Source organism: Gossypium hirsutum, chromosome D03, assembly GCF_007990345.1.
Source record: "Gossypium hirsutum isolate 1008001.06 chromosome D03, Gossypium_hirsutum_v2.1, whole genome shotgun sequence".
In the NCBI taxonomy this organism is placed as follows: Eukaryota; Viridiplantae; Streptophyta; class Magnoliopsida; order Malvales; family Malvaceae; genus Gossypium; species Gossypium hirsutum.
In genome coordinates, this window is record NC_053439.1 from 40,356,172 (window position 1) to 40,382,982 (window position 26,811).

The 26,811-nt window shown below is 34.5% G+C and overlaps 2 protein-coding genes across 2 annotated transcripts; both read right to left on the bottom strand.

Moving 5' to 3' along the window:
* Window positions 1-10,189: 10,189 nt before the first annotated feature.
* Window positions 10,190-14,062, bottom strand: LOC107949751 (enolase 1, chloroplastic). Its single transcript, XM_016884502.2, has 7 exons — window positions 13,268-14,062; window positions 12,821-13,128; window positions 12,406-12,560; window positions 12,010-12,327; window positions 11,360-11,506; window positions 11,200-11,250; window positions 10,190-10,565 (listed from the first exon to the last, which is right to left on the bottom strand). The coding sequence occupies exons 1-7, from the start codon at window positions 13,687-13,689 to the stop codon at window positions 10,500-10,502; spliced, it is 1,467 nt and encodes a 488-aa protein (XP_016739991.1). The 5' UTR covers window positions 13,690-14,062; the 3' UTR covers window positions 10,190-10,499.
* Window positions 14,063-15,249: 1,187 nt separating this feature from the next.
* Window positions 15,250-18,229, bottom strand: LOC107949750 (protein CHAPERONE-LIKE PROTEIN OF POR1, chloroplastic). Its single transcript, XM_016884501.2, has 5 exons — window positions 17,901-18,229; window positions 17,711-17,805; window positions 16,386-16,768; window positions 15,580-15,656; window positions 15,250-15,502 (listed from the first exon to the last, which is right to left on the bottom strand). Exons 1-5 carry the CDS (start codon window positions 17,957-17,959, stop codon window positions 15,352-15,354), a joined length of 765 nt encoding a protein of 254 aa, XP_016739990.1. The 5' UTR covers window positions 17,960-18,229; the 3' UTR covers window positions 15,250-15,351.
* Between the last annotated feature and the right edge of the window lie 8,582 nt (window positions 18,230-26,811).

Here is a 26,811-nt window from a genome sequence, read left to right on the forward strand (position 1 = left end):
GTCATGTTATTTTGGGAACATATATATATGTTCACTTTTAAACCTCTAATATCATCTAATTCACTGTCATGTTTCAACATATCTTCATATATATTTTTTCGGTTTTTTAAGTTTTTTGGCTTTAATTACTTATGTTTTTTCGGTATGTACTAATGTATTTCTGTCTTTTTTTTCCAGGATTTGCTTCGGAATTGAGTGGATTTAAGGTATTTATTCCTATTTTTCTCTATTTAGGTTTCTTATAAAAAAAAGTCAAATTGTATACTAAGTTTTATATGTTATTATATTTTAGTTGTATAGTTTAATTATTATTTTTCATTTTTAGATGGGAGTTTTAATTACCATTTTAGCTAAATTTGCATTTTACTTTGCATCTTATTACATTTTTTGATGTCTAAATTTTCTGCTCAAGATATTCGGCAAATATCACTTTGTTTTAAACTATTAAAATTCGGAATACAACTCTTAAACAAATTTATATATTTCAGTAATTGAATAAATTATGGGCGAATCGTTTTATCGGTTTAGCGTTTATAAATCATCGATTTCCGATATTGTGTTGCAATTATAAATTTTACTTCAAATTAATGAATAGTTATCGATCTTAACTTACATAATGACTAATTATCGATCTTAACTTACATAATGAATAATTAAAATTATATTGATATATTTGAAAAATTTAAAGCGTTTATAAATCATAATTTATATACATAACACATAGCCTACATGACTTATATCATACACAACTTAAATAATTTAAATAACTTACATTCATAACTTACTCAAACTTATATTGCATTTCCTTACATAATACATAACTTATATAAAATTTTATATAAACTTACATACTACATTGCTTACATATTAACTTACATACGTTATCTACAAGCTTATATTTAAACTTTCATAACTTACATAATAACATATGGACTTACATTATACATAGCATACGTAACTTACATAATACAAAACTTACATAACTTAAATATCTTACACAACTTACACAACTTAAATAATTTAAATAACTTACATAATACATAATATGATACATAAATTACATTAATATGATACATAAATTACATAACTTAATTAATTAATATACATAAGTTACATAACTTAGTTAATTAATATACATAAGTTACATAACTTAATTAATTAATATACATAAGTTACATTAATTAATTAATATACATAAATTACATTAATATGATACATAAATTACATAACTTAATTAATTAATATACATAAGTTACATAACTTACATTAATATGATACATAAATTACAAAAAATTGCAATTAATATTATACATATAACTTACAACTTACATAACTTACAACTTAAATAACTTACATAACTTACATTTTTTTAATTATTCATAAATTACATAACTTAATTAGTTAATATACATAAATTACATAACTTAATTAATTACTCAGTATTATACATAAATTACATAACTTAGTTAATTAATGTTATACATAACTTACAACTTACATAACTTACAACTTACATAACTTACAATTTTTTAATTATTCGTAAATTACATAACTTACTTAATTTTCATAATAAATAACTTACAACTTACATAACTTATACGACATACATAACTTACATAGCATAATTTGACTAATACACAACTTACATAATTTTCATAATAAATAACTTACAAAATACATAACTTACGTAGCTTAGTTATACTTATTCCTAAATCCTAAACCCGTGCAATTTATTCTCAAGATTAGGCTTCAAGAAATAAGAAATGGACCGGTCTTGGATGAATTTGTCAAGGGTAAGCGACGGTTACCGAAATGGAGTACAAACTTTTCTAGATTTTGCATTTCAATATGCAAGCCAAGAGAACATGATTCTTTGCCCGTGTAAGAAGTGTGTCAACATAAACTGGCATTATCGTGAAGTTGTATACGAGCATATAATTGTTGATGGGTTTGTTCGTGGTTATAAACAATGGTTTTTTCATGGAGAATGCCCGCCTAGTACTTCCTCTTCAAGGATGGATGTATCTTATGATAGTAGTGCCTACCATCAGTCTGTTAGAGGGGATGACATGGAAGGGATGTTGCGTGAAGCATTTAATATTCAGAGTCATGGTTTACAGTCGTTCCCACCCAACTTTCTGCCATCTGATGATTGTAATCTCGTTCGAAATGCTGGTACCCAACCCGGAAGAAGTGTGCATCATGAAGAGCCGAATGGAGAAGCGGCAAAGTTCTACGCGATACTTAATGAGATGAACGAAGAACTATATGAGGGATCGAAATTTTCAAAAATGTCATTCTGCATTCGTCTTTTCCAGTTAAAATGTTTGGGAGGGTGGACCGGGAACTCATTGACAATGCTGTTAGAGTTTTTGAGAGAAATGTTTCCGTTTGCAAAAATCCCTCAGTCTTGCAAAGATATGAAGAAAATTATAAAAGACTTAGGTCTTGCGTACAACAAAATCCATAGTTGCCCGAATGATTGCATGTTGTATTGGGGCGATCGGAGAAACCAACAATGCTGTCATGTATACGGCGAATCCCGTTGGATAAATAGAAACACAGAAGATGGAAACGACGATGAAAATGATGCACAGCCAAGAAAGAAGCCGATCAAGATTTTGCGGTATTTTCCGCTGATACCAAGGCTTCAAAGGCTTTTCATGTCGTCGAAGACAGCGAAGTCAATGACATGGCACTATGAAAGACGAACCGATGATGGATTATTAAGGCATCCGGCAGATTCTTTGGCTTGGAAATCATTTGACAATAAATTTCCAAGCTTTGCAAGCGATCCAAGGAGTGTGAGGCTTGGCTTAGCATCTGATGGATTTAATCCTTACAAGATTATAGTACTGCATACAGTACTTGGCCAGTAGTGCTTGTTCCTTACAATCTGCCTCCGTGGATTTGCATGAAGCAATCTTCCCTTATCTTGTCTATGATTATCCCTGGAGAGAAAGGGCCCGGGAATGATATCGACATTTATTTACAGCCACTTATTGAAGAGTTAAAACAATTGTGGGCTGGTGTCGAGACATACGATGTGCTGAGAAAGGAGAACTTCAATTTACGTGCAACTTTGATATTGACCATTAATGACTTCCCCGCTTATGCCAATTTATCCGGTTGAAGTACCAAGGGTCGTTATGCGTGCCCTTGTTGTGCTGCACAAACATGTTCGCAATGGTTATACAATGGGAAGTTCTCTTACATGGGGCATCGTCGGTGGTTACCGAAAAATCATAGATTTAGATTTCAGAGTTCGGCATTTGACGGTCCTGAAGAGTTCAGAGAAGCTCCTTCGCAGACAAGTGGATCTGAAATCTTGTTAATGTTGGAAGATATGAATTTCAGTTATGGGAAGATGAATCAACCGGCAAACACGCAGAGAAATAGAAGATCAAATGATGAAGCTGATGATAACTCCGATGAAGAGGATGATCCTAATGAGGCGGACTTGTGGAAGAAAAGAAGTATTTTTTTGAGTTGCCTTATTGGGAGCACCACCTTTTACGACACAATCTTGATGTTATGCATATTGAGAAAAATGTCTGCGAGAACATTGTCTGTACAATTTTGAATGTAGACGGAAAATCAAAAGACAATCTTCAGAGTCGACTTGATTTAGTTCAGATGGGAATTCGACCTGATCTTCATCCGAATCCACTTCCGAATGGTAAATATCGATTGCCGCCTTCTATTTTCTCAATGTCGAAGACAGAGAAAGAAGTGTTTTGCATGGTGTTGAAGGATATAAAGGTTCCAGATGCGTATGCATCAAATATATCTCGATGCGTTAGTGTTAAAGATCGAAGACTATATTCGCTAAAATCACATGACTTTCACATTTTGATGCAAGATTTACTTCCAGTTGCTCTACGATGTTGTATTTCGAAGAAGGTGACGTCTTCTATAATTGAACTATCCAATATAATGAAAGCCATTTGTGGCAAAGTTTTGGATGTTCAAGAACTTCAGAAGGTACAGGATCGAGCCGCTTTAACTTTATGCAACATGGAGAAAATCTTCCCACCTTCATTCTTCACTATTATGGTTCACTTGATAATCCATCTCCCGCGTGAAGCAATTCTTGGCGGACCCGTTTTCTATCGATGGATGTATCCCATAGAAAGGTGTTAATTACAATTTTTAAAATTTTCCTTAATTCACCTATATACCTTTAGTTACAACTTTTGATAATGTTGTATATCGTGTTTAGGTTCCTATCCAAATTAAAGTCTTATTGCCGCAACAAGCGTTATCCGGAAGGATCGATTGCTAAAGGCTACTTGGCAGAGGAATGTATGACCTTCTGTTCAAGATATTTGGAAGATGTTGAAAGACGGTTGAACAGACCAAATAGAAATGTTGGACTCACGGATCATAACTTTGCGGACAATTATTTGTTCCAAAGTTTTGGAGAACCAATCGGTAAAGTTGAAATTGCAGAATTAGATGATTTATCGTGGGTACAAGCACATCGATATGTTCTGTTTCACCACAAATCAATGGAACCTTTACGCAAGTAAGTTCTAGAAATTTGATAAATATTCATCATTTAAAAATTGTTTATAGTCTAACAAACTGAACATTTTTTTTAACATAGTGAGTACAAACAAATATTGAGATCTCGTTCGCGCTCCCGAAGAACACAACATCGAGATATCAATAAGTTGTTTACAGAATCTTTTCATGAATGGTTAAGCCAAACGGTATGTAAATGGCTTCTTTCACCAAAAAATAATAATATTTGAGCACTCACATTTTTAATTACTCAGTTTACTTTCCATTCAATAGGTTTGGAGTGGGAAGAACGTCACCGACGAAGTTAAATGGCTTTCCCAAGGTCCAAATCGGGTGGTTAAAAGATATAATGCATTCCTCATAAACGGATTCAGATTTCATACAAAATATCGCGAGAGATTGAGGAGAACGTAAAATTGTGGAATAGTTGTTAATTCCTCAATTACAAGTTATGCTAGTGCTAGGGACAATAATCCTGTTGAGGGAAATGTGGAATATTTTGGACTTCTTACTGACATAGTTGAGTTGGATTACTACGGCAAATGGAAAGTTGTCTTATTTCGAGATGATTGGGCAGATGTTAATACTGCACGTGGAATCAAGCAAGATCAATTTGGTTTCACAATGGTAAACTTCGCTCGATTGATTCACACAGGACAACAACTGATTGATGAGCCGTATGTATTTCCTTCTCAAGTCAAACAAGTTTTTTACTCAAAAGATCCAACTGATGAGGGTTGGTACGTTGTACTCCGTAACATCCCTAGAGACTTGTTTGACATGGGCAGTGGAAGTAGAGATGACATTGACGACAGAACACAAACTTTACCATTTCCAGAACAGAACTTATACGAAAACATCCCTAGTACTAGTACACAATTTGGATGGGTCCGCCAGGATACGGATGAAGATATTTACGATTTATAATGTAGTAAGTTTTTATGAATATGTATGTATATATTTATGAATGATGATATTTCAACTATTTTATATGTGACATTATTGTTGTAATTGTATACTAAGTTTTGAACTAATTTATTTGTATTGCAGATAAAATGCCTAGAAGAAAAGTGCGATCGCACCGCATTGTTCAAGGTACTCCAAACTCGGCGGAAACAAACAGCACTGAACAACAGACTGCTATTGGATCTTCGAATGTTCCGGTTACACCTGAGGAACCTATAGAAGATCAAAGTAATTTAACATTTAATTTACACGTGTGTTGAATTCTTGTTTGTTTTTTGTAATTTCGTATATTACAATACTTTTATTTTTCAGATGAAACTGGTGGGACACGGAGAGTTCGCGGACGTACAGTACTGAGCGATTTATACGACCTAGATCCAGTCGAGCATGTCCAAGTATCCAGTAATAGCTTTGGTCAGCCTGTTGGATCAGAAGCCCGCCTTTTAGCAGGATACATGGGCATTCTAGCACGAAATGCAAATATGTTGCCAATTAACTTCGAGTCATGGCATAAAGTGCCCGAGAGTAACAAGAACCAAGCTCTCGATAACATTAAGGTAACAAAACGTGTATTATGTCATTTATAAAACTTGGGTTTAAGTTTCGTTTACGATTAATTTCTTAAGTTGTGTTTTTTGTAGGCGAGATTTGCTCTAGAGGTCTCCGATGCTTATGTAAAGAAGGCATTGGGGAAAAGATGGAGAGACCATAAGAGCACTTTAAAGAAAGCATATTTTAAGACAAAAACAACACTCGACGAGAGATTACAAAATGTCCCGCCGGGAATGTTGAGGTACCAGTGGGAAGAGGTCGTTAGATTTTGGACTTCGAAGAAAGGAGAGGTATGTGTCCCTTATAAAATTTTGTAATTATTTTGGTGTATAGTATTTCCTAATTAACGTACTAATAATTTCATAATGTAGGATTGTGAACAAGTTGGAAAACAAAGTAGGCAGCAACAAAAATTCACTCACACAGCTAGGTCGAAAAGTTTTGCGTGTGTCGCTCATGTAGAGGTATTTTGAATTTTTTAATATTGGCAGATATTTATTACTTTCTATCAATTAATATTTTTACTATTTTATTGTAGGAACTGTCGTCCGGTCAAAAAATTGGACGACTTCAACTTTTTGACATTACACATAGGAAGAAAGATGGAAACCCTATGACTCCTGAAGCTGCAGAAATTATGGTACGTTTGCTTAATACAATTTCACTTGTTTTAATTATTTATAGTGTTTACTTTCTAATTATTTATTTCATTTATTGTAATGAAAATATTGTTAAGTTATGTTGCATTCGGTTTTTTAATATATATTGCGTTCCTAACTATGTGATTTATTTTTTAGGAAAAATTGAAGGATAAAAAGGCGGAGTACGAAGCGATTGCTTCGAGTGATAGTTCTGTTCATATTGACGACATTGATAACCGAATTATCACTGAAGTTTTGGGTCCTGAAAGGTATGGTCGGGTTCGATTTCAAGGATCTTTTGTTAACCCATCCCAATATTTTGGATCTAGCTCGCAACAATATATGCCTTCGGGGAGTCGAGCTGAAGCTGAAGTTCAGAGGTTAAGAGACCAGATGGCTCAGATGCAAGCGACAATAGCTGAGCAAATTACACAACTTAAAGCGGAGGCAACATCGAGAGAAGCTGATGTTCAAAGAAGATATGAAGAACTCTAGCTACAACTTAAAGCGGATGCAGCAGCGAGAGAAGCTAAGGTTCAACGAAAGTATGAAGAACTCCAGCAGCAGCTTAGAGCAAATGCGGCAGCAAGAGAAGCAGAGGCGGCAGCGAGAGAAGTACAGGCTACAGCGAGGGAAGCAGAGGCTAAAGCGAGGGAAGTAAAGGCTGCAGCGAGGGAAGCAGAGCAGCGTCAAAAGTTCGATGAACTCCAGCAGCAGCTCCAGAGTATGATGAAGATGTTTCAGCAGTCGCAACCGCCGCCGTCTTAGACTATCGTGTAAATATACTTCAATTTTGACTTTGAATTATCATTTTAAGTTTTAACATTTTTGTAAGAATAATACGAATTTTATTATATTTATTGATATTTATTATATTATTTGTTTAATATATAGATTTATTACTTTTGGTTGGTTTAGATATGATTTCTTCTAATTTGTTTTTTTACTGGAGGGCTGAAAATATATAAAAATTTATTTTACAAATCTGCCAAATTTAGTGGCGTTTTTAAAAAAACGCCACTAAAGGTGTTGGTCTTTAGCGGCGTTTTTGGTAAAAAGCGCCGCTATAGATCAGGGTCTTTAGTGGCGTTTGTGACCGAAGCGCCGCTATAGATCATGGTCTATTGCGGCGTTTTTAGTAAAAGCGCCGATAAAGACCCTGATCTATAGCGGTGCTTTGCGTAAAAACGCCACTAAAGACCCTGATCTATAGCGGCACTTTTACCAAAAACGCCGCTAAAGACCCTGATCTATAGCGGCGCTTAGCGCAAAAATGCCACTAAAGACCTTGATCTATAGCGGCGCTTTTACCAAAAACGCCGCTAAAGACCCTGATCTATAGCGGCGCTTAGCGCAAAAACGCCACTAAAGACCTTGATCTATAGCGGCGCTTTTACCAAAAACGCCGCTAAATGTATTAGTCTTCAGCGGCGCTTCTACTAAAGCGCCGCGAAAGCTCCTAGTCTTTAGCGTCGTTTTTTATATAAGCGCCGCTATAGACCAACACCTTTAGCGGCGCAATCTTTAGCGGCTTCTGTTGCGGTGCTTAGCAAAGCGCCGCTAAAGGTTTCTGGGGCGCTAAAAAGCGCCGCTAAAGGCCTAAAAAACGCCGCTAAAAGCCTGTTTTGGTGTAGTGCGTTCGATCTAACCGTTCCAAAACACAAGCAGTAGTGCCTCTACCCCTTTCCCAAGTAAACAAAACCCAGTCAACGGGACCTCGAACAACAGACAATCTGAGATGCAATCCCGAAACCCTTCCAACTAAGTTGACGGATATGCCGCACCCCTACTCTTATCATCCAAAGAAAAAAAGATCATTGAAATCCCCAATACATGCCCAATGTAAGCCAGAGCTACAACAGAGATCGTAAAATAGCCCAATTAGTTGGTTTTCTGGTTGACTCCGGGAAACTGTAAAAACTCGTAAAACGCCACTTCACATCCTATTTTAAATTAGTTTTTGTTATGCAAAGTTTACTTCTATTTATAATCTTCAAAACCTTAAATTTGAAGAAAAGTATGGGTAAATGCTATTGAACCCACATCCTCCTTTTATTACAATAGCAATAGTACCAATGAGTAAAGCTTTATTTTTCGTTATCTTTTAAAAATATTTTTAAAGTCATACACAATACTAAATAAATAACTTTTGAAATCAAAATGTTTTTGGACCCAAAAGCAAAATTATTTATTTTAGCTTTTGTTTTTAGGGTAAACTACAAAAATAGTCACTTTTGTTTATCTCAGATTACATTTTAGTCACTTATGTTTAAAATGTTACGTTTTAGTCACTTACGTTATCGTTTTGTTACAAAGTGATCACTCTATCGTTAAGCTTCGTTACCTCCCTAACGGTGGTCCTACGTGGTAGTCCAAATGGGTTTTAATTGTCAACTTGGATGTCCTACGTAACAGTCCAAATTGATTTTTATTTAATTAAAAACATATTTTCATCCCAACAACTAGACATCCAAGTTGGCATTTAAAACCTATTTGGACTGCCACATAAGACTTCCGTTAAGGAGGTAACGGATTTTAACAGTAGTGTGACCGCTTCGTAACAAAACGATAACATAAGTGACTAAAATGTAACATTTTAAACATAAGTGACTAAAATGTAACATTTTAAACATAAGTGACTAAAATGTAATTTGAGGTAAACAAAAGTGACTATTTTTGTAGTTTACCCTTGTTTTTAAGAAAAGCACTTCTGGAGTCAAAGAACATTTTTAATCTTTATTAATAATCAAATGCATTTTATGTAATATTTATATTGGGTATACAATTATTTTTATTGAAATTTATTTCAAATATATAACATTATATATTCAAATTATTAATATATCAAAATATTAATGATGAGTTATAATACATTTTTTTATATTCTTCCTAAAATATCATAATATTAATAAATTTAAACATCATTTAAATGTATATTTTTACTTCATAACATTATGTCTAAACTCAATATTTTATTTTTTAAAATTACTTTTTAACAATAATACTAAATACTTAAATTTTAAATTAAAGTCAATGAATTTGTGCCGAAATCTTCTGTTCCTTTTTCTTTGCAATGATTTGCAAATAAATGAAATAATGCTGGTAAAAAAATCAATTATTAGTGATAAAATTTTTAAAATTAGAAAAACATAACTAAAATATAAAAGTTAGTAAATGAGTATTTTTAAATAATTCGAAGTGAAAATTTAAAACAATAAAAACTCGTGATATGTTGCTGAATTTATCTAAGTATTTAATTAATATTTAAATTTTTTTCTTGTATCACCTGAATTTTTATTACATCACATTTTGATCCTGCAGTGACACGTTACAAGTTATTAATATGACACAATAAATGAATCCTGATATAAAATTAACTTTAAAAATATATATAATTTTTTAGACAAACATGTTAAGTAAACTCCATATTAACCCATCTGAATTTTCTAAGAAATAATCTACCCATAGAGCGGTCTACTTAAAACTCGAGATTTGGCTGCAGATTTGAAAAACACAACATCACAACATATATTTATTTTTGAATACCTCTTTACTAAGGTTCAGCAGAATTACAGAGAATCACATCTAATCAAAGTCTTCATTCAACACTCCAAATACAACTTATACCAAAACTTGATTATTCAGATCCCACAAACTGAAATCTATCCTAGTTGATCAAATTATGTTTTTTTCCCTTGAGAAGCTCTTAGGGTTCCTGAAAATTTCTATAGGTCGGCCTCAGTTTACTAGAGCTCGTTAAAACGTTTCTCCATACTAATTTGGTGCAGAAACTTGTTCCTGTAAGTTAACCCTCTAAGGAGATCTGAAAGCTTCACCAGCATAGCAGACATTTCCGAGTTCGTCTTCAATGCGAAGAAGCTGCAATCAGAGTGGGAGAATGTGAGATGATTCCTTCATATAACCAATTACAGAAATATGTTACTCGTATTCAGGATTGAGCATCAGATATGGATATGAATCCGACATACGTATGTTCCACTTTTTTTTCTCATGTATTTCGAAAGATCATTGGAAGGTAATATTCTCATCTCCATGTCGGACCCAGGTATTTTGTTTACCAGTGTGATGATTGTTCAACTATCATCAATTCGGCAAACTAGAAGTGTATTTAAATTAACTGCGGTAGTTGTTTAGCATCTAAAGCATGGCCAAAGCCCAAGGTCTGAAACCCTTTTTTTTCCATGGTCATGTTCAATTATACCAAATAGAAAAGAAATCAACATTAACCCTAGAAATCATTCGGTTTCTGGATCCATGTCAGAAACAGCATGCCACAAGTATAAGAGCTATGTTAAATGGAGTTGGTTGTGTTGAATATGGGGTATACGCCCGACACGAATATGATTAATTTTTCCAAGTTTTTTCATGTACTTAGGGATCATTGGAAGGACATACTCAAATGTGTCAGACAGAGGGCATCTGGCACGGGTACTTCAAGAAAAAAAGAAGAGTCCAAAAAAGAGGAACACAGGAGAAGAAAAGCCCAAATTACCTGGTTGTACTTGGCCAACCTCTCACTTCTACAAGGAGCTCCAGTCTTGATCTATACAAAAGAATAACCACCCTCACCATCTAGCACTGGAAAAATTTGAAAAAAAAAAAGGCATTGCTGATAAATTGCTATTTTGGGTTAGTGATTTCGAATGATGTACCTGGCCACTAGCTAAACCAACAGAAAGGTCAGCGATGAAGTTATCCTCTGTTTCACCACTTCGGTGGCTGACCATCACTCCCCATCCTGCAGCTTTTGAGTCAAGTGCTGCTTGAATAGATTCGGTAACTGTTCCAATCTGGTTAACCTGTCATAGTAACAAAAAATGATGTATTAGAAATGGAAAAGAAGGCATTTTGCACATTTGAATAGCAATCTCAGTAATCAACCATGTTATCTTGTACCATGCATGCTCATTTGAACCCACTGATCCATCAAATGAACCCAAGACATAGCATAGTCACATTGGTGGTTACACAAAAACCTTGGCTGCTATGAAATAAATAGTGCAGCCAATTTTCTCACAATGGACAGTTAGATTCTATAAGATTATTTGTTCCATTGTACATTGGATTTTATAAGTGTTGAATCTTGCTTTCAATAGCATAATTTATAGATTCTATCAATGCAAATAACAATTACAAAGTATGCCACATTGATGCTCGTTATTGGGTTCTATTCTAAATGAAGATCAAAGTATTCATTCACTAGGTGAGAATGGTAGAATCAGACAAAGAAGACAAGTACTGTAAAAACTAGGTAAGAGAAAACCCAAACAAAGAGTGGTTTCATGCCAGCTTAGATGTTTACCTTAAGAAGCAAGGCATTGCAAGCCTTCTTTTGAATAGCTTCCGATATCCTCTTTGGATTTGTGACTAACAAATCATCTCCAACGAGTTGGATATCGATGGAAGACTGAAGCGAAGCCCATGAGCTCCAGTCATCTTGGTCGAATGGATCTTCAATTGACACAATAGGGAAATCTTTGACAAACTCTTGGTAGAGTTCACCCAAGCTCTGAGGTGAACGCACATGCGCTCCATCATTTGGTTGTTTCTTAAAGTTTAGGTCATATTTCCCATCTTTTGTGTAGAATTCCGAAGCTGCAACATCCATTCCTATTTTGATCTGCAATTTTTATATTTTCGGGTCATGTTTAGCTTATGGGAAAACAATAAAAACAGAAAAAAAGGGTATGTCTCTTACCATTCCAGTGTAACCGGCCTTCTCAATAGCATCCATTAGCAAAACCAATCCCTCTCTATTGTCCTGAACGTTGGGAGCAAATCCACCTTCATCTCCAACATTGCAAGCATCCTGTCCGTATTTTGCTTTGATAATACCCTTAAGTGTGTGATAAACTATACCCCAAAAAAGAAGAAAGCTTCATCAACTAATTTGACATATGCACAGATAGGTTTAAACAACAAACCAAAGAACATTCTAAGTTACAAATAATAGCCACTAATCAGAATTTCAAACTAATTACAAGAACATGGGTTGCTAGAGCTAAATCATAAACCTATACACGTAAAATCAAATTTCATGTCAAATGATAAAAGATTGTTCCAATGAAATACAACTACATCAATTAACATAGACAAGGGATTACTTAGCTAACCTTCACTCCCCATTCGAAGTGCCTCAGCAAACGAGGTTGCACCGACCGGTAGTATCATGAATTCTTGCATAGCCAAATTATTTCCTGCATGACTTCCTCCATTGATGACATTAAAAGCTGGAACTGGCATAACGAGTTCCTTTGTTCTTGACAACTCCTGGATATGCTTATACAATGGCATCCCTTTCGCCCCTGCGCCGGCTCTGCATACACTCAATGACACTCCCAATATTGCATTAGCTCCAAGCTTTGACTTGTTTGGAGTACCATCGATTTCCAGCATTACAGCATCTACATCCGCTTGATTTCTTGAAAAATAAAAGGTCAAACAAAGTATTTGGTTAACTTCAATACTTAAAAAAACCAGTTAAATGAAAACACTTTGGGTTTAAGTACTTCAGCTGTTGGCATATTTTGTTTCTAAGGAAAAGGTGTTTTAAGCTTTACCTGACATCAATGCCAATAAGCTTAGGACCCAAAATTTCATTGATGTTTTGGACGGCAACGAGCACACCTTTGCCGCCATAGACACTCTTGTCACCATCTCTGAGCTCAAGCGCCTCATAGATCCCGGTAGATGCACCACTAGGAACGGCTGATCGATAAAGATCATCGGTGATCAAATCAACCTCGACCGTGGGATTACCCCTGCTGTCAATGATCTGCCTAGCCTTGACCGATTTCACCTTGCACTCCTTGGACGCCGTCACCGCCACAGAGGGGGCGGAAGCCAGGGAGCACTGGACAGAAATGGGGCGGAGTTTTCGAGAAGGGAGAGCCGCCGGAGCAGGAAATGCAGAAGGCTGGGAAAGAGAAGGCGCAGGAAGGAATGGATTTTGAAGGAAACAAGTTTGGGTAGTTAAGGCCATGTTAGATTAAGGAAAGGGGAGTGTTTGGAAGGAAAGAAAGTGAGGGAAAAAGTATAAATAGGGAAAGAAAGAACGTGGAGAAGTCCGCCAAGCGGCGATGAAAAACAAGGAAAGAGGAATGAAGCTGTAGTGGAGGTGGGTTGGAGAGTTGTGAGAAAAGCATTGTTATTTTAATTTGATTATTAATTTATTGACATTAAATTAAAGAAAAATGTGTTTTGGTTTTGGTATTAGATTTTGGGATATGGGGTTTGGTGGGGTTTGGTGGAGGCAGGCAGCCATGGAAGAGGGAAACTAGTTAGGTACTTAGGTTAGGTGTCTGTCAGACGTGTGTGCACTGCAAGATGCAGGTTCAAAGTGTTCAACGCTTAGGTTCATGTAGCACGGTAACACGAAATTTTACTTTTTTTTAGTTAAAAAATTATCTAAATAAATTTGAAAATTTTATAAAAAAAATAAAATTTTTTAAAATTTCGAAGTAATACTTTACCTTCTTCGTTCTTTTAAAATTAATCTTCAATACCACAAAAAAAAATTATATAAAAAAAAAATAAATTATAATTAAATTTTTTAAAATCAAAATTAAATTGACATAATTTATAAATATTTAGTGTTAAAATTATTACTATATGAATCTTAAAATTTGTTGTCATAAGCCAGTGATAACAAAAAAACAATTAAATGGTTGAATAACTAAAAAAATTTATTAATAGTTAAATGACTATTTTATAATTTTTTTATAGTTGGATGATAAATTTTTTTTACTAATTAAAAACATTCTACTAATTGAGGTGACTATTTAAATAAATACAAAATATATATATCACCACTAGAGGTGATCATGGGTTGGGCTATTCGGCCCGGCCCGACAGTCCGCCCGAAAAATGAGAGGGTTTGGATAAAAATATAAACCTAAAATATGAGTTTGGGCAAAAAACGAGACCGGTTTAGAAAACAAGCCAAGCCTTAGGTAAGATTTTTTTGGCCCGAGTCCGACCCGACTCGAATTATATATTAAATATATATTTTTTATTTTTAATCAAACATACTTTTTATTAAATATATTTTATTGGACTTTTAATCCAAATTATATATTAAATATATTTTTTTATTTTTAATCAAATATGGGCCAAATTGGGCCGGGCTCGAGCTTAGTAATTTTCTTTCAAGCCAGACTTGGACAAATTTTTAAGCCCATATTTCGGGTCAAGACGGACCCAAACCTAGAAAGCGAGCCTAAAATTTTATCCAAACTCGGCCCAACCCATGATCACCTCTAATCACCACAAAGTTTTATAAGTTTTTTTCTTCAAAAGGCATTTAAACTTTTATATATTTTTATAATCAAATTTAAATAAAAAACCAAGTCTATTTCTGCAACAAAAAATAAAAATCTCAATGTTTAATCTATTGGTCTTCCCATCCACGCCACCATGAATTCATGTCGTGGTGTGCATATTACTTTTAATACGGAATAACCGAAGTAGTAAAGTAAATAATGATGGATGAAAGTTTGTAAACATCCACGTTGTACGGTTGAAGTAAATCGGAAGTACATAATTGAAGTGAAACAAGGACGAATTGCTTGCAGATTAAAGGTTCATGTAAAAATGGAGTTCAATCTTAGTTTCAAAACTTTCCTAACATAACAGCTTTTGATTTTCATTTCAGAAAAGTACATGCAAGAAACAGGAAAGCATAAGCCACCAATGAAGTCAACAATTCCAGTGTCCATGTTGGGTGAATTAGAACTGTCGGAATCATTGGAACGAAGATAGAACCACATATCCACCCAGTCGCAAGAGCACCGAGTCTGTGACGCAATGATCAGGTGAAATCAGATCGGATTTAACACATGATAGAAAGAAATTTATGAAATCCATTGCTTACCCGATAACGAAAGCCCGACCCAAGCTCTTTGTTTTTTCATTAAGGAAATATATGCAGGCCGCTAAAGATACAGCTACCTGCGTATGAAAGTAACCAAACAAGAACATTAAGAAAACATTTTTTCAGTATAATGAGCGAAAGAAAAAAAGCTTCAACTACATGGAAATATGCAAATTTACAGAATTTGGAACTTAACCTATTTAATCCATTTTATTTCTTTTATTTACCACCATTACTACAATTCTTTCATTTTTCCTTTTTAGTAGCCACCTTCAACTAGTCAACAAAGCCATGATAGAGAGGATTATTCAAGCTTCCAAGGAAACAGAGAGAATGGATTCATATCGAAGCTTTAACTAGTTTCCGTCAAGGTAAGTATCCGGGGTTAACTTGAAACCAATGTTACTCAATCTCAAGAGTGTCTGATATGAATATACGTCCAACACAAGTATGCTCATTTTTTCTTGGTTTTCCCATATATTTAGAGAATCATACCCCCCACATTCATGTTCATGTCTTAATACGTCATGGATACACAGGTATTGGACAAGACTTCAAGGAAAACAAAGAAATTTTCTGCATTCCTTTAGACAGATTTAAAGCCTTTAAAACAAGTATATAACACCATCATCACAGTAAACCAGCTTATCCTGCCATATCTCAATGTGGGAGTGACAACTTACACTTTCCCTTCACAACATTAAGAAGAGTAGATTTATCCTTTTATCACGATAATAATTGATTTTTTGTGAGGTTTCGATTGGTAATCATTAAGGTGAAGGTAATGAAAAAAAAATTGAACGAACCTGAAAGGCAGGTCCACCCTCGGAAGAATTCATTATACTCCAGCCACCCATGAAGGCAAATAGGAACAATCTTCGGAAGATAACTTCCATGGGAGGAAGTTCGACAAAATTGAGCAAGTTTTTTATCCAAGGTGGAGACTCCTCTACTTTCTTCTTTAGCCTACTTTTCAAGTTAATCTTTGTTTTCTTTCTATGCTGGAAGCTGGCCATAAGTAGTTTCTCGAATGCTGCTTCAATTGATTCTTCGCTTCTCTCATGTCCGGCATATTGTTCTAAGAGAAAATTGCGTGCGGACCAAATTTCTTCCTCTGAAGCATAAGGACTAATGCCGAGCCGCTTATACGGATCCCAGACTCTTATTCGAGGAAAAGTTGGAGCATTACCTAAAGAAGGAAAAAACACATCAAAATGCAATCCGAAATGATACAATGTCACCACATCATGTCCCTTTTTGTGTCAAATTAATGGTGGGTCACATCCGGAAACATTTACGACATCCAGAATAAAGCCTCCTAGGGGGGAGCTGGAATAAAAATGAGATAAGTAATGACCACAGTAGCAAAGCGAATGGCTACGCAATGCTTGTGGCACAAAGTTAGCAAAGGTAAGGAATCAATCTGCAGCTCCATAATTTGGTTAAAGGGTTTTTCCCATCATAAGCAAAAGAAATTCTGAATGGCCACACAACAAAAGTCATCAACCCATGCTTTGACAAGATATAACTTATTTCATTCCAAGCAGTTGTTCTTCCTTGTTTTAGGTCATCTGTAGCCAATTTGAACCGGTAATAGCTGATGAACTAGCCAGCCTATGTCTACAGATAAAAAGATAATCTCAGGACTCAGACTATGTTACTCCCACACGGATATATGCCCGACACAAATATGTTCTTTTTTTAGATTTTCCATGTATTTGGAGGGCTTCAGAGGATCTTATCTTCATACTTATCCGAAAATTTGTACGGGTTTTGAAACACCAAGTACTTCAAGATAAATGAAGAGTCAAAAGCAACAAAGCTCTCAAACATTTATTAGAACAATTAGATATCCAGTACCGTCCATTTATACCAGTTTCAATATAATATTCAACAATCTTGCTACTAGACCGTTTAATTGCAAAAGGGTATTCAAAGCTTAGATGTATTCACAGTAAATTGTTATCATTTTAAAAAAAATACAAATTTTTGAGCTAAAGTGAAACCAAAAAATATTGGCAGAAAATAAGTACTAAGAAATAAAAATTACAAAGCACCACCAATCACGAAAAACAAAAGAGTAATAATTAGGACATATAAAGCATTAATTAAGCAGAAAAAGAAAAACTACCTCCGTAAGGCATATCCACTGCACATCTTGGGACTCCATGCCTTCTAAGAGAAGGAAAACAATTTATCCCATCCTTCGTATTCTGATTTAGACGACTGTAAACAAAAATTTCGCAAAAAATTAAAAGAAATTGAAAACCTAATTATAAATAAAAATCCTTAGCTTCGAAAAAAACCAAATAAAGGCTTACAGGTTGTGGCCGATGAAAGGAGTGGAGAGAGTGGGATTAGAGAGCGAGGACGACGACATTAAAATTGGTTTATTTGATGAAACTTTAAAAGACTGGGAAGCTCTCCAGCAAAAGAAATGGATAGCTGCTGGAGCCCTCTCGAGAGGAAATACGTTTTTTTGCTGGACTTTGTGTTTTATTAGGGGGACAAGGCGCAAGGGCACGGATGAAAAAAAAAAAAACACGACCCAACAAATAAAAACCGAACCGTATTGTTTGTTCGGTTTGGGTTTCGGTCCAGTCTTAACAAAAACCAATATTGTCTAAATCGAACTGTACCGAACCGGACCAGCCGGATATCAAAGCGGGAAAAAGTTTTAAATCAGTTGATTCAAGAATTTATTGAACCACTCGTTCGGTTGAATCGACAAATCGATGGCTTAACCAATTCGACTACCCGTCTAATTGAAAATACATTAACTAAAACAATTTTTTGGTGGTGAAACAACTGCTATAAGGACCCATTGATCACTAGTGTAATAATATGAGAAAAATTTTATTTATTACATATGTATTATGATAGTTAGATATAAAATAAAAAATTATTAGTATAAATTTAGTCTTGAAACTAAAAAGATGATTAAAAGCTCTTGCAAAAAATTAAATTTCTTCAGAAAATATTTCTCTTTTATCAAAATAAGTCAAGTGAGTAGTTAAAACTTACTTATTAAAATTAATTTATTGTTAACTTATATATTAAAACATGATAAATAAATAAAACATGGAAAAATCAAAAATATTTTGTCCCAATACAAAACATTAGGGGAGGAAGTAGAATGGATTCAACAAAAGATTATGCTTCAGGCATGATTGAGAAGGTAAAGAGGGTGTGTGCCAACTTAGAAGAAGTATTAAAACAAGAGCAAGTGTTATGGTTCCAATAATTAAAAGAGAAAGAAACATGAAGTATTTTCATACACTTGTCCATAAAAGAAGATGGAGGAATAGAATCCTCACGATGAAGGATGAATGTGGTCAAATGGTAGATGAAAATATTAATAAACCATTTTAAGGATATCTATAAGAGGGAGGATAGAATAAATGAAGTGGAGAATAGGAATTATCAAAAATTTCACCAACTTATTTTGCACAACTTGATAACCCTTTTCTAAAGGAAGAAATTAAACTAGCATTGCATCAATTGGATCCTCTCAAAGTTTCGAACTCAGATGGAAAATCTACTCTAGTTTTTAAGCAAACTTGGAACATAATGGGAAATAACATTACTAGAATGGCCTTAAACTTTTATGTAGAAGGGTATTGTGAAAAGAAAAGAAAACTTACATCATGGAAATAGAGTCTTTTAACTAGAAAATGACTTCAGGCCTATCAATTTGTGTAATTTAGTTTATGAGATTATTGTAAAAATTTTAGTGAATAGGCTAAAGCCAATAATTGGGGAAGTAATATCTCCTTTCCAAAATGTTTTTATTTGGAAAAACAAAATAAGTATGTGCTGAGTATGACTCTTATTTCAGTCAAACTCTGATTAATCTAGATTATTTTATTATTATTTGACCTATGAATTTAGCCTATAAATAAGCTATTTTACAACCTTATAAAATACACTCATTAGAGATTAGAACTCATAACATTTTTAGAGAATTTTGTGTTTACGTTTTGAGGGTTCTTTGTTTTTAGGTTTTTAGGGTTTAGTTTTTATCTCCATCTTTTGTACTATTTGTTCTTTTGCCATTATAGTAAAATTATCTTTACCCGTGATTTTTTTATCCTCTTTGGAAGGGCTTTTTCACATTAAATTTATATGTTTAATTTCTCAATTTTTTCTGCTATTTTTTTTACTTGTTCGTTGCTTAATCGGGTCGATCCCTAACAAGTGGTATCAGAGCTAATTCAATCTTCGTAGATCAGCCCGTTCAGAGATGGCAACAACAATATTTGACATTGAGAAGTTCAATGGTGTCACAAATTTCAATCTATGGCAAGTTCGGATGATGACAATTTTAGTTTAGACCAACCTGAAAAAAGTCGTTACTGGAAAAAAGCCCAAGAATTTAAATCAGCCAGAATGGGAAGAGCTTGATGAAAAGGCCTTATCTACAATCCATTTGTGCCTCTCGAAGAGGGTATTGCAGGAGGTACTGATGAAGAAGATCTCATCCACATTGTGGAAAAGGTTAGAAACTCTTTATGCGACTAAGTCTCTAGCTAACCGTTTAGGGTTGAAACAACGTCTATTTACATTTCGCATGAAAGAATGTGAGTTTCTTAGTGATCACATCAGTCAATTAATTGCTCTTTTAAATAATTTAAAGAGCGTTGAGGTTCATATTGACAATGATGATCGAACTATGTTATTATTGTGTTCTTTACCCCATCATACAAGTCTTTTAGGGAGACCCTAATTTATGGTGGAGACAAACTCTCGTTTGAGGATGTGAATGGTCATTTGTGGAGTAAAGACAAACTCGACAGTGAATTTGGTTCGAATAATCAGGCATATACTGATACAAGCCAAGGAGGTGACACTCAAAGGGTTGTCTTTCCTAGTGGTCCAATCACTCGAAGCAAGGCACGACAATTAAAATCAAAGATGAATGCTTTTGTCCAAGACTTTGTTGCGAAAAATTTAATTCATCATGTTCGTGACATTGATAAATATGGGAATGCAATTCACTGGACCAATCTTGGAATAGTAAAAGCCCATAAATTGGTGGATTAATTTTTTATGTATCTTATTATTATTATTTACTTAATTCTCATTGGTTGGGACACATCATTTATGAGTTAAGTAATTTTATTGGTTAGGTTATTATTTATTTATTTTCTTAGATAATTTTAAAGAGTTTTATTAGGATTCAATTACTCTTTAAAGAGTTTTTATTAGGATTCAATTACTCTTGAAAGAGTTTTATTAGGATTCAATTACTCTTGTAATTTGCCTATAAATAGGCTTGTTTTCTACACATTGAGGGAGGAATAAAAAGAAGAGTATTTGTTTTCTTTCAAATTTGTGTGAGGCAAATTTTTTTTAGAGTAGAGTGATTCTTCTCTTGCTATTTAGTTTGGAGTTTGTTACTTTCGAGGGTATTTCGGAGTTGTAAATATTCAAATTTCTTTCCCGTTCATCGGTGTTTCTAGAGGTTCTTCTTCTAGGGGTTTCGTAGGGAGCCGCTCAATCATTGGCGTTTTTGGTTACAAGTTAACCAAGGGTTCCATAGGGCAAATCTATCCTTTTTATTTATTTATTTATTTATTATTTAACTAATTTTATTCTCGTTTTATTTCTAATTTGTGTTTCTCTTGTGTCTAGATCCGGGATTCCGCATCAGTTGGTATCAGTTTTAGGCCATTCGGTGTTATTTTCGAAGCTAAAATCAAATCCAAAATGAGTCAAAATACCAAAAACACTTTTCATCGGTTTCGTCGATTTTTTTTTAAAAAAAGTTTGTGTTTATTCTCCTCTTATTCTTTAAATAAAAGCAAAAAAAAGTAAAAAGTAAAAAGCGCAAAAAAAAACAAAAAAAGAAAAAAAAGCGCAAAAAAAAAGAGAGAGTAAAAAGCGCAAAAAAAGAGCAAAAAGCAAAAAAGCGCAAAAAAAAAAAGTTGCCTACCTTTCATACATAGGTTTCTTCTTTTCCTATTATTGTTATTCTTTTTATTTTATTTTTTCCCAAAATTGAATTTTTTTCCCCTTCTTTCTTGACTCAAATATAATTAAAGCTTCAATTTTTGAAAATCTTAACACACCAAACGTTTCCGATTTTTTGTTTTCCTTTAAATTGGGTAGGGTTTTCTTAAGTTTTCTTCTTATTAAAGCTTTTCTTTGACTCTAGAGTTAGGGATCGTTGCATGTCTACGTTTTTTTTTGTTTCTCTTACGTTTTCTAACACTTTGTTTCTTCTTGTGTTAGCAGATATTAAAGGCACGCACAATTCCTTCATCCGTGTAGCCTCCATTACAAATTGCTTCGTCAAGTTTATTGGCCTCTTAAAGCAATTAGGATCTTCATTGTTTCTTTGAAGTTTGCACCTCCATTATTTGATCTTGATTAGTAACCTCTCCAAACATATTTACAAGTTTTGAATCATTCAGAGAGTTATTCTTTTGAGAGCTAACGAGTGAGATTATTATTATTTTTTCTTGTTCCTGTTTGTGTGATTTTTTCACAGATACCATGCCGATCACTAGATCCCAAACTAGTAAAAATGAAGAGGATGAGCAAAAAAGAGATAACGATCCTTTGGTCGAGTTGTTACAAAAAGAGATGAAAAAGTTGCAAACTCAAGTCGAACATCGCATGACCCAGATGATACAAGAGCAAAGGGAGTATCTTGATACAAAACTTACAACTCAAGAGAGATACATTGCCGATAATTACAAGAAGTTGAACGAAGCCTTTATAAGCCGATCAAATTCGCGCGATCGAACTTTTAAACGAAGGGAGGACCATGTTTTTGATGATGACTTTGAGTCCGAGTATGTACCTAGAGAAAGGGTGGAACGAAACAATGACACCCCCAAACCAAAATTTCCTTCTTTCTCAGGGAAGAATGATCCTAATGCTTACCTTGATTGGGAGGAAAAGATGGAAGCAATCTTTGCTTGTTACAATTACTCTGATGAGAAAAAGGTAACATACGCTGTCGCTGAGTTCATTAATTATGCACTAACATGGTGGAATCAATTATGTAAAAGCAGGATTCTTTATAGAGAGCAACCTATTACTACTTGGGTTGAAATGAAGCGCATCTTACGAAAACGGTTTGTTCCACCATACTATTATCGAGAACTCCATCAAAGACTCCAACATCTTGTTCAAGGAGATAGATCTGTGGATGATTACTACAAAGAGATGGAGACTATTCAGATTAGAGCCAATCTTGTTGAAGAGGCTGAGGTAACTATGGCTAGATTCCTTGCCGGCCTAAAGCCTGAGATTGCAAATCGAGTTGAGTTACAACACTACATGGATGTTGAAGAGATGCTTCAAATCGCACTCACCATTGAAAAGCAATTACGAAAGAAAGGGACACCAAGAGGTGCTAGTTCAGTTTCTAACCCTGCTTGGAGAGAAAATTGGCAAAAACAAGATGATAGATTGTGGAATGGGAGAGATGCATGGTTCAAGCCAAATGAGCCTAGAACTTACTCCAAAGATAGAGGTATGCCTAGTTTATTTAAAGGTTCTACTTTTACTAATCAAGCTCCATCTTCTTCTTCTACTTCTCCTAGTGCCATTAAGCAGCCAAAAGATATTACCTGCTTCAAATGCCAAGGAAGGGGTCACTATGCTCGAGAATGCCCTAATAAAAAGTCATTGGTGATTCGAGAAGATGGCGAGGTTGATTTTGAGTCTGATAACGAAGATGAGATGCCTCCTTTGGAAGATGCTGATGATGTGCATGCTCATGATGAGTATGAAGAATACTTGGAGTATGGTGAGAAAGCACTTGTTGCTCGAAGGGCTTTAAATGTCCAGTTTAAAGAGGAAGGGCGTGAACAAAGAGATAACATTTTCCACACGAGATGTTTGATTGGTGGACAACCTAGTTCATTGATCATCGATAGTGGAAGTTGCACCAATGTGGTGAGTTCTTCGCTTGTTGAGAAACTTGGCCTACCTTGTGTGAAGCATCCAAGGCCATACCGCTTGCAATGGCTGAATGATAGTGGGGAGGTAAAAGTATCTAAACAATGCTTAGTTTCATTTTCCATTGGTAGATACTCTGATAAAGTTTTGTGTGATGTTGTTCCAATGCAAGCTGGGCACATATTACTTGGACGGCCATGGCAGTTTGATCGACGAGTAAATCATGATGGTTTCCTTAACCAATATACTTTTGTATTCCTTGGAAAGAAGTTTACTTTGGCTCCACTTCCTCCTCAAGAAGTCTACAATGATTAACTCAAACTTGCTAGTGAGATGGGTAAGGGAAGTGAGGTAAAATCATTGAAAAAGGCTAAGAGTAAAGAAGCCCTTAGTGTTAAAAGCCAACTTAAAGGCCCAACATTGGTGAGTGATTGCACACACAAGTCACGAGATGAGAAAGTGAGTTTATTTGCTAGGTTTCGAGATATCAAATTTGCTCCTTGTACAAAACAAACATTTGTAATTATTAGGTTTAGAGAAAACTTCGTTTTGACTAACCCTAATACACATTTGCCTAGTTGCCTTGTTAATTTTTTGCAGGATTCTGAGGATGTATTTCCTTCTAAGAGAAAGAATAAACTTGAAGCATGAGGAGATGGACCATTCCAAGTTCAGATTCGAGGACGAATCTTCTTGAAGAGGGGGAGAATGATACGAGCCAAGAAGGTGACACTCAAAGGGTTGTCTTTCCTAGTGGTCCAATCACTCGAAGCAAGGCACGACAATTAAAATCAAAGATGAATGCTTTTGTCCAAGACTTTGTTGCGACAAATTTAATTCATCATGTTCGTGACATTGATAAATACGGGAATGCAATTCACTGGACCAATCTTGGAATAGTAAAAGCCCATAAATTGGTGGATTAATTTTTTATGTATCTTATTATTATTATTTACTTAATTCTCATTGGTTGGGACACATCATTTATGAGTTAAGTAATTTTATTGGTTAGGTTATTATTTATTTATTTTCTTAGATAATTTTAAAGAGTTTTTATTAGGATTCAATTACTCTTGAAAGAGTTTTATTAGGATTCAATTACTCTTGTAATTTTCCTATAAATAGGCTTGTTTTCTACACATTGAGGGAGGAATAAAAAGAAGAGTATTTGTTTTCTTTCAAATTTGTGTGAGGCAAATTTTTTAGAGTAGAGTGATTCTTCTCTTGCTATTTAGTTTGGAGTTTGTTACTTTCGAGGGTATTTTGGAGTTGCAAATATTCAAATTTCTTTCCCGTTCATCGGTGTTTCTAGAGGTTCTTCTTCTAGGGGTTTCGTAGGGAGCCGCTCAATCATTGACGTTTTTGGTTACAAGTTAACCAAGGGTTCCATAGGGCAAATCTATCCTTTTTATTTATTTATTTATTATTAGCTAATTTTATTCTCATTTTATTTCTAATTTGTGTTTCTCTTGTGTCTAGATCCGGGATTCCGCATCATATACCAAGCTTCCATTTTGGTAGCATTAAAGAAGCGAGACAAAATGTGTCGCTATTGTAAAAAGTTAGGTCACGTCAAAGTAGATTGTTATAAACTGCGAAATAAAAGAGTTGTTGAGAGTAATAAGGAAGATGTAGCTAGTGCAAATTTGGCTAATGAAGCGGTGATGATTTCTTGTTAGTGTCAACGAGCGATAACTCTAAGCTTATGTCTGAGTGGATCCTAAATTCGGGATGTTCTTTCCACATGTGTCACAATAAAGAATGATTCTCCACATACAGTTCAGTTGAATGTTGAGTTGTGCGTATGAGAAATGATTCATCCAGTAAGGTAATTGGTATTGGTACTGTTAAAATTAGGATGCACGATGGGACGATTAGGACACTCTCAGATGTCAGGTATGTACCTGATTTACGAAATAATCTCATCTTCTTGAGTATTTTAGACTTGAAAGGCTGTAGAATCAACATCGAGTCAAGCGACATTAAGGTATTTTGTGGGGCTCTCGTTTTATTAAAAGGTAAAAGGACCAGTAGTCTTTATATTTTGGAAGGTTCTATAGTGACAGGTAAAATCGGACGTCCCTCGTTTGTTACGGAGTCGAAGTTAACTCGTTTGGAGTGGAGGCAGCTTGGTCATAGGAGGGAAAAATGTATGACCGTTTTGTTGAAGAGAGGTTCTCTTTTGGATGCAGGTTTTGAAAAGTTAGAGCACTGTGTTCGTGAAAATCAGACCTGAGTTAGTTTTGATTTGGCAGTGTACAAGTCGAAGGCTAAAAGTCTTCCAATTTCTAAGCATAAATTTGACTCAGTTAATTCCTACATAGTTCAAGATAGGCTCATGGCGGACTTTGGCAAAGATGGTGTTGTGAATATATGAGTCAAGTTGGAGATTTGTTGAGTATGACTCCTATTTCAATCAAATTTGAGAAATAATCTTCCAGTTAAACTTTGTTTATTTGTTTCAATCAAACTCTGATTAGTCTAGATTATTTTATTATTATTTGACCTGTGAATTTAGCCTATAAACAGGCTTTTTTATAACCTTAGAAAATACACCCATTAGAGATTAGAACTCATAACAGTTTTAGAGAATTTTGTGTTTACGTTTTGAGGGTTCTTTGTTTTCGAGTTTTCGGGATTTAGTTTTTATTTCCATCTTTTGTACTCTTCGTTCTTTTACCATTATAGTAAAATTATCTTTGCCTGTGGTTTTTTTCATCCTCTTTAGAGGTGTTTTTCCATATTAAATTTATGTATTTAATTTCTCAATTTCTCCTGCTATTTTTTTACTTGTTCGTTACTTAATCGGGTCGATTATGTTATAATGCCTTTGTTAGTGCTGAAATATGACAATCGATCATGAAAATGAAAAGAGGAAAACAAAATCTATGAATTTAAAAAATTGACTGTCGAAACCATTTTTTTTAAATAAAAATTTTAGGTTATCGACTTTTAAAAAATGAAAATTGGGAGTCGTCGCCAATCTTTTATTAAGGTGTGATTGGATCACCTAAAAAATGGCTTTGGTCTACGAGTTTTAAAAAAATTGGTTCGGGAGTCAATTATGTACGAGAAAGGATTAGCATCCTCGTAACGCCCAAAATTGGAACCAAATTGATTAATTAATGTCTTGAAGTCGAGAGTTTGAAAATATATAATCCTTAGCAAAAAAACTTAAAAACGTTACGTATTAAGACCTTTATCATTTCAGAGAAGGAAAATGTCACACCCAATGTGTTAGGGCACGACATTCTAATTTTTCCAAAAATGAATTAGGCCAGAATACATACAATAAAAATTTAAAAGAATATACATTTA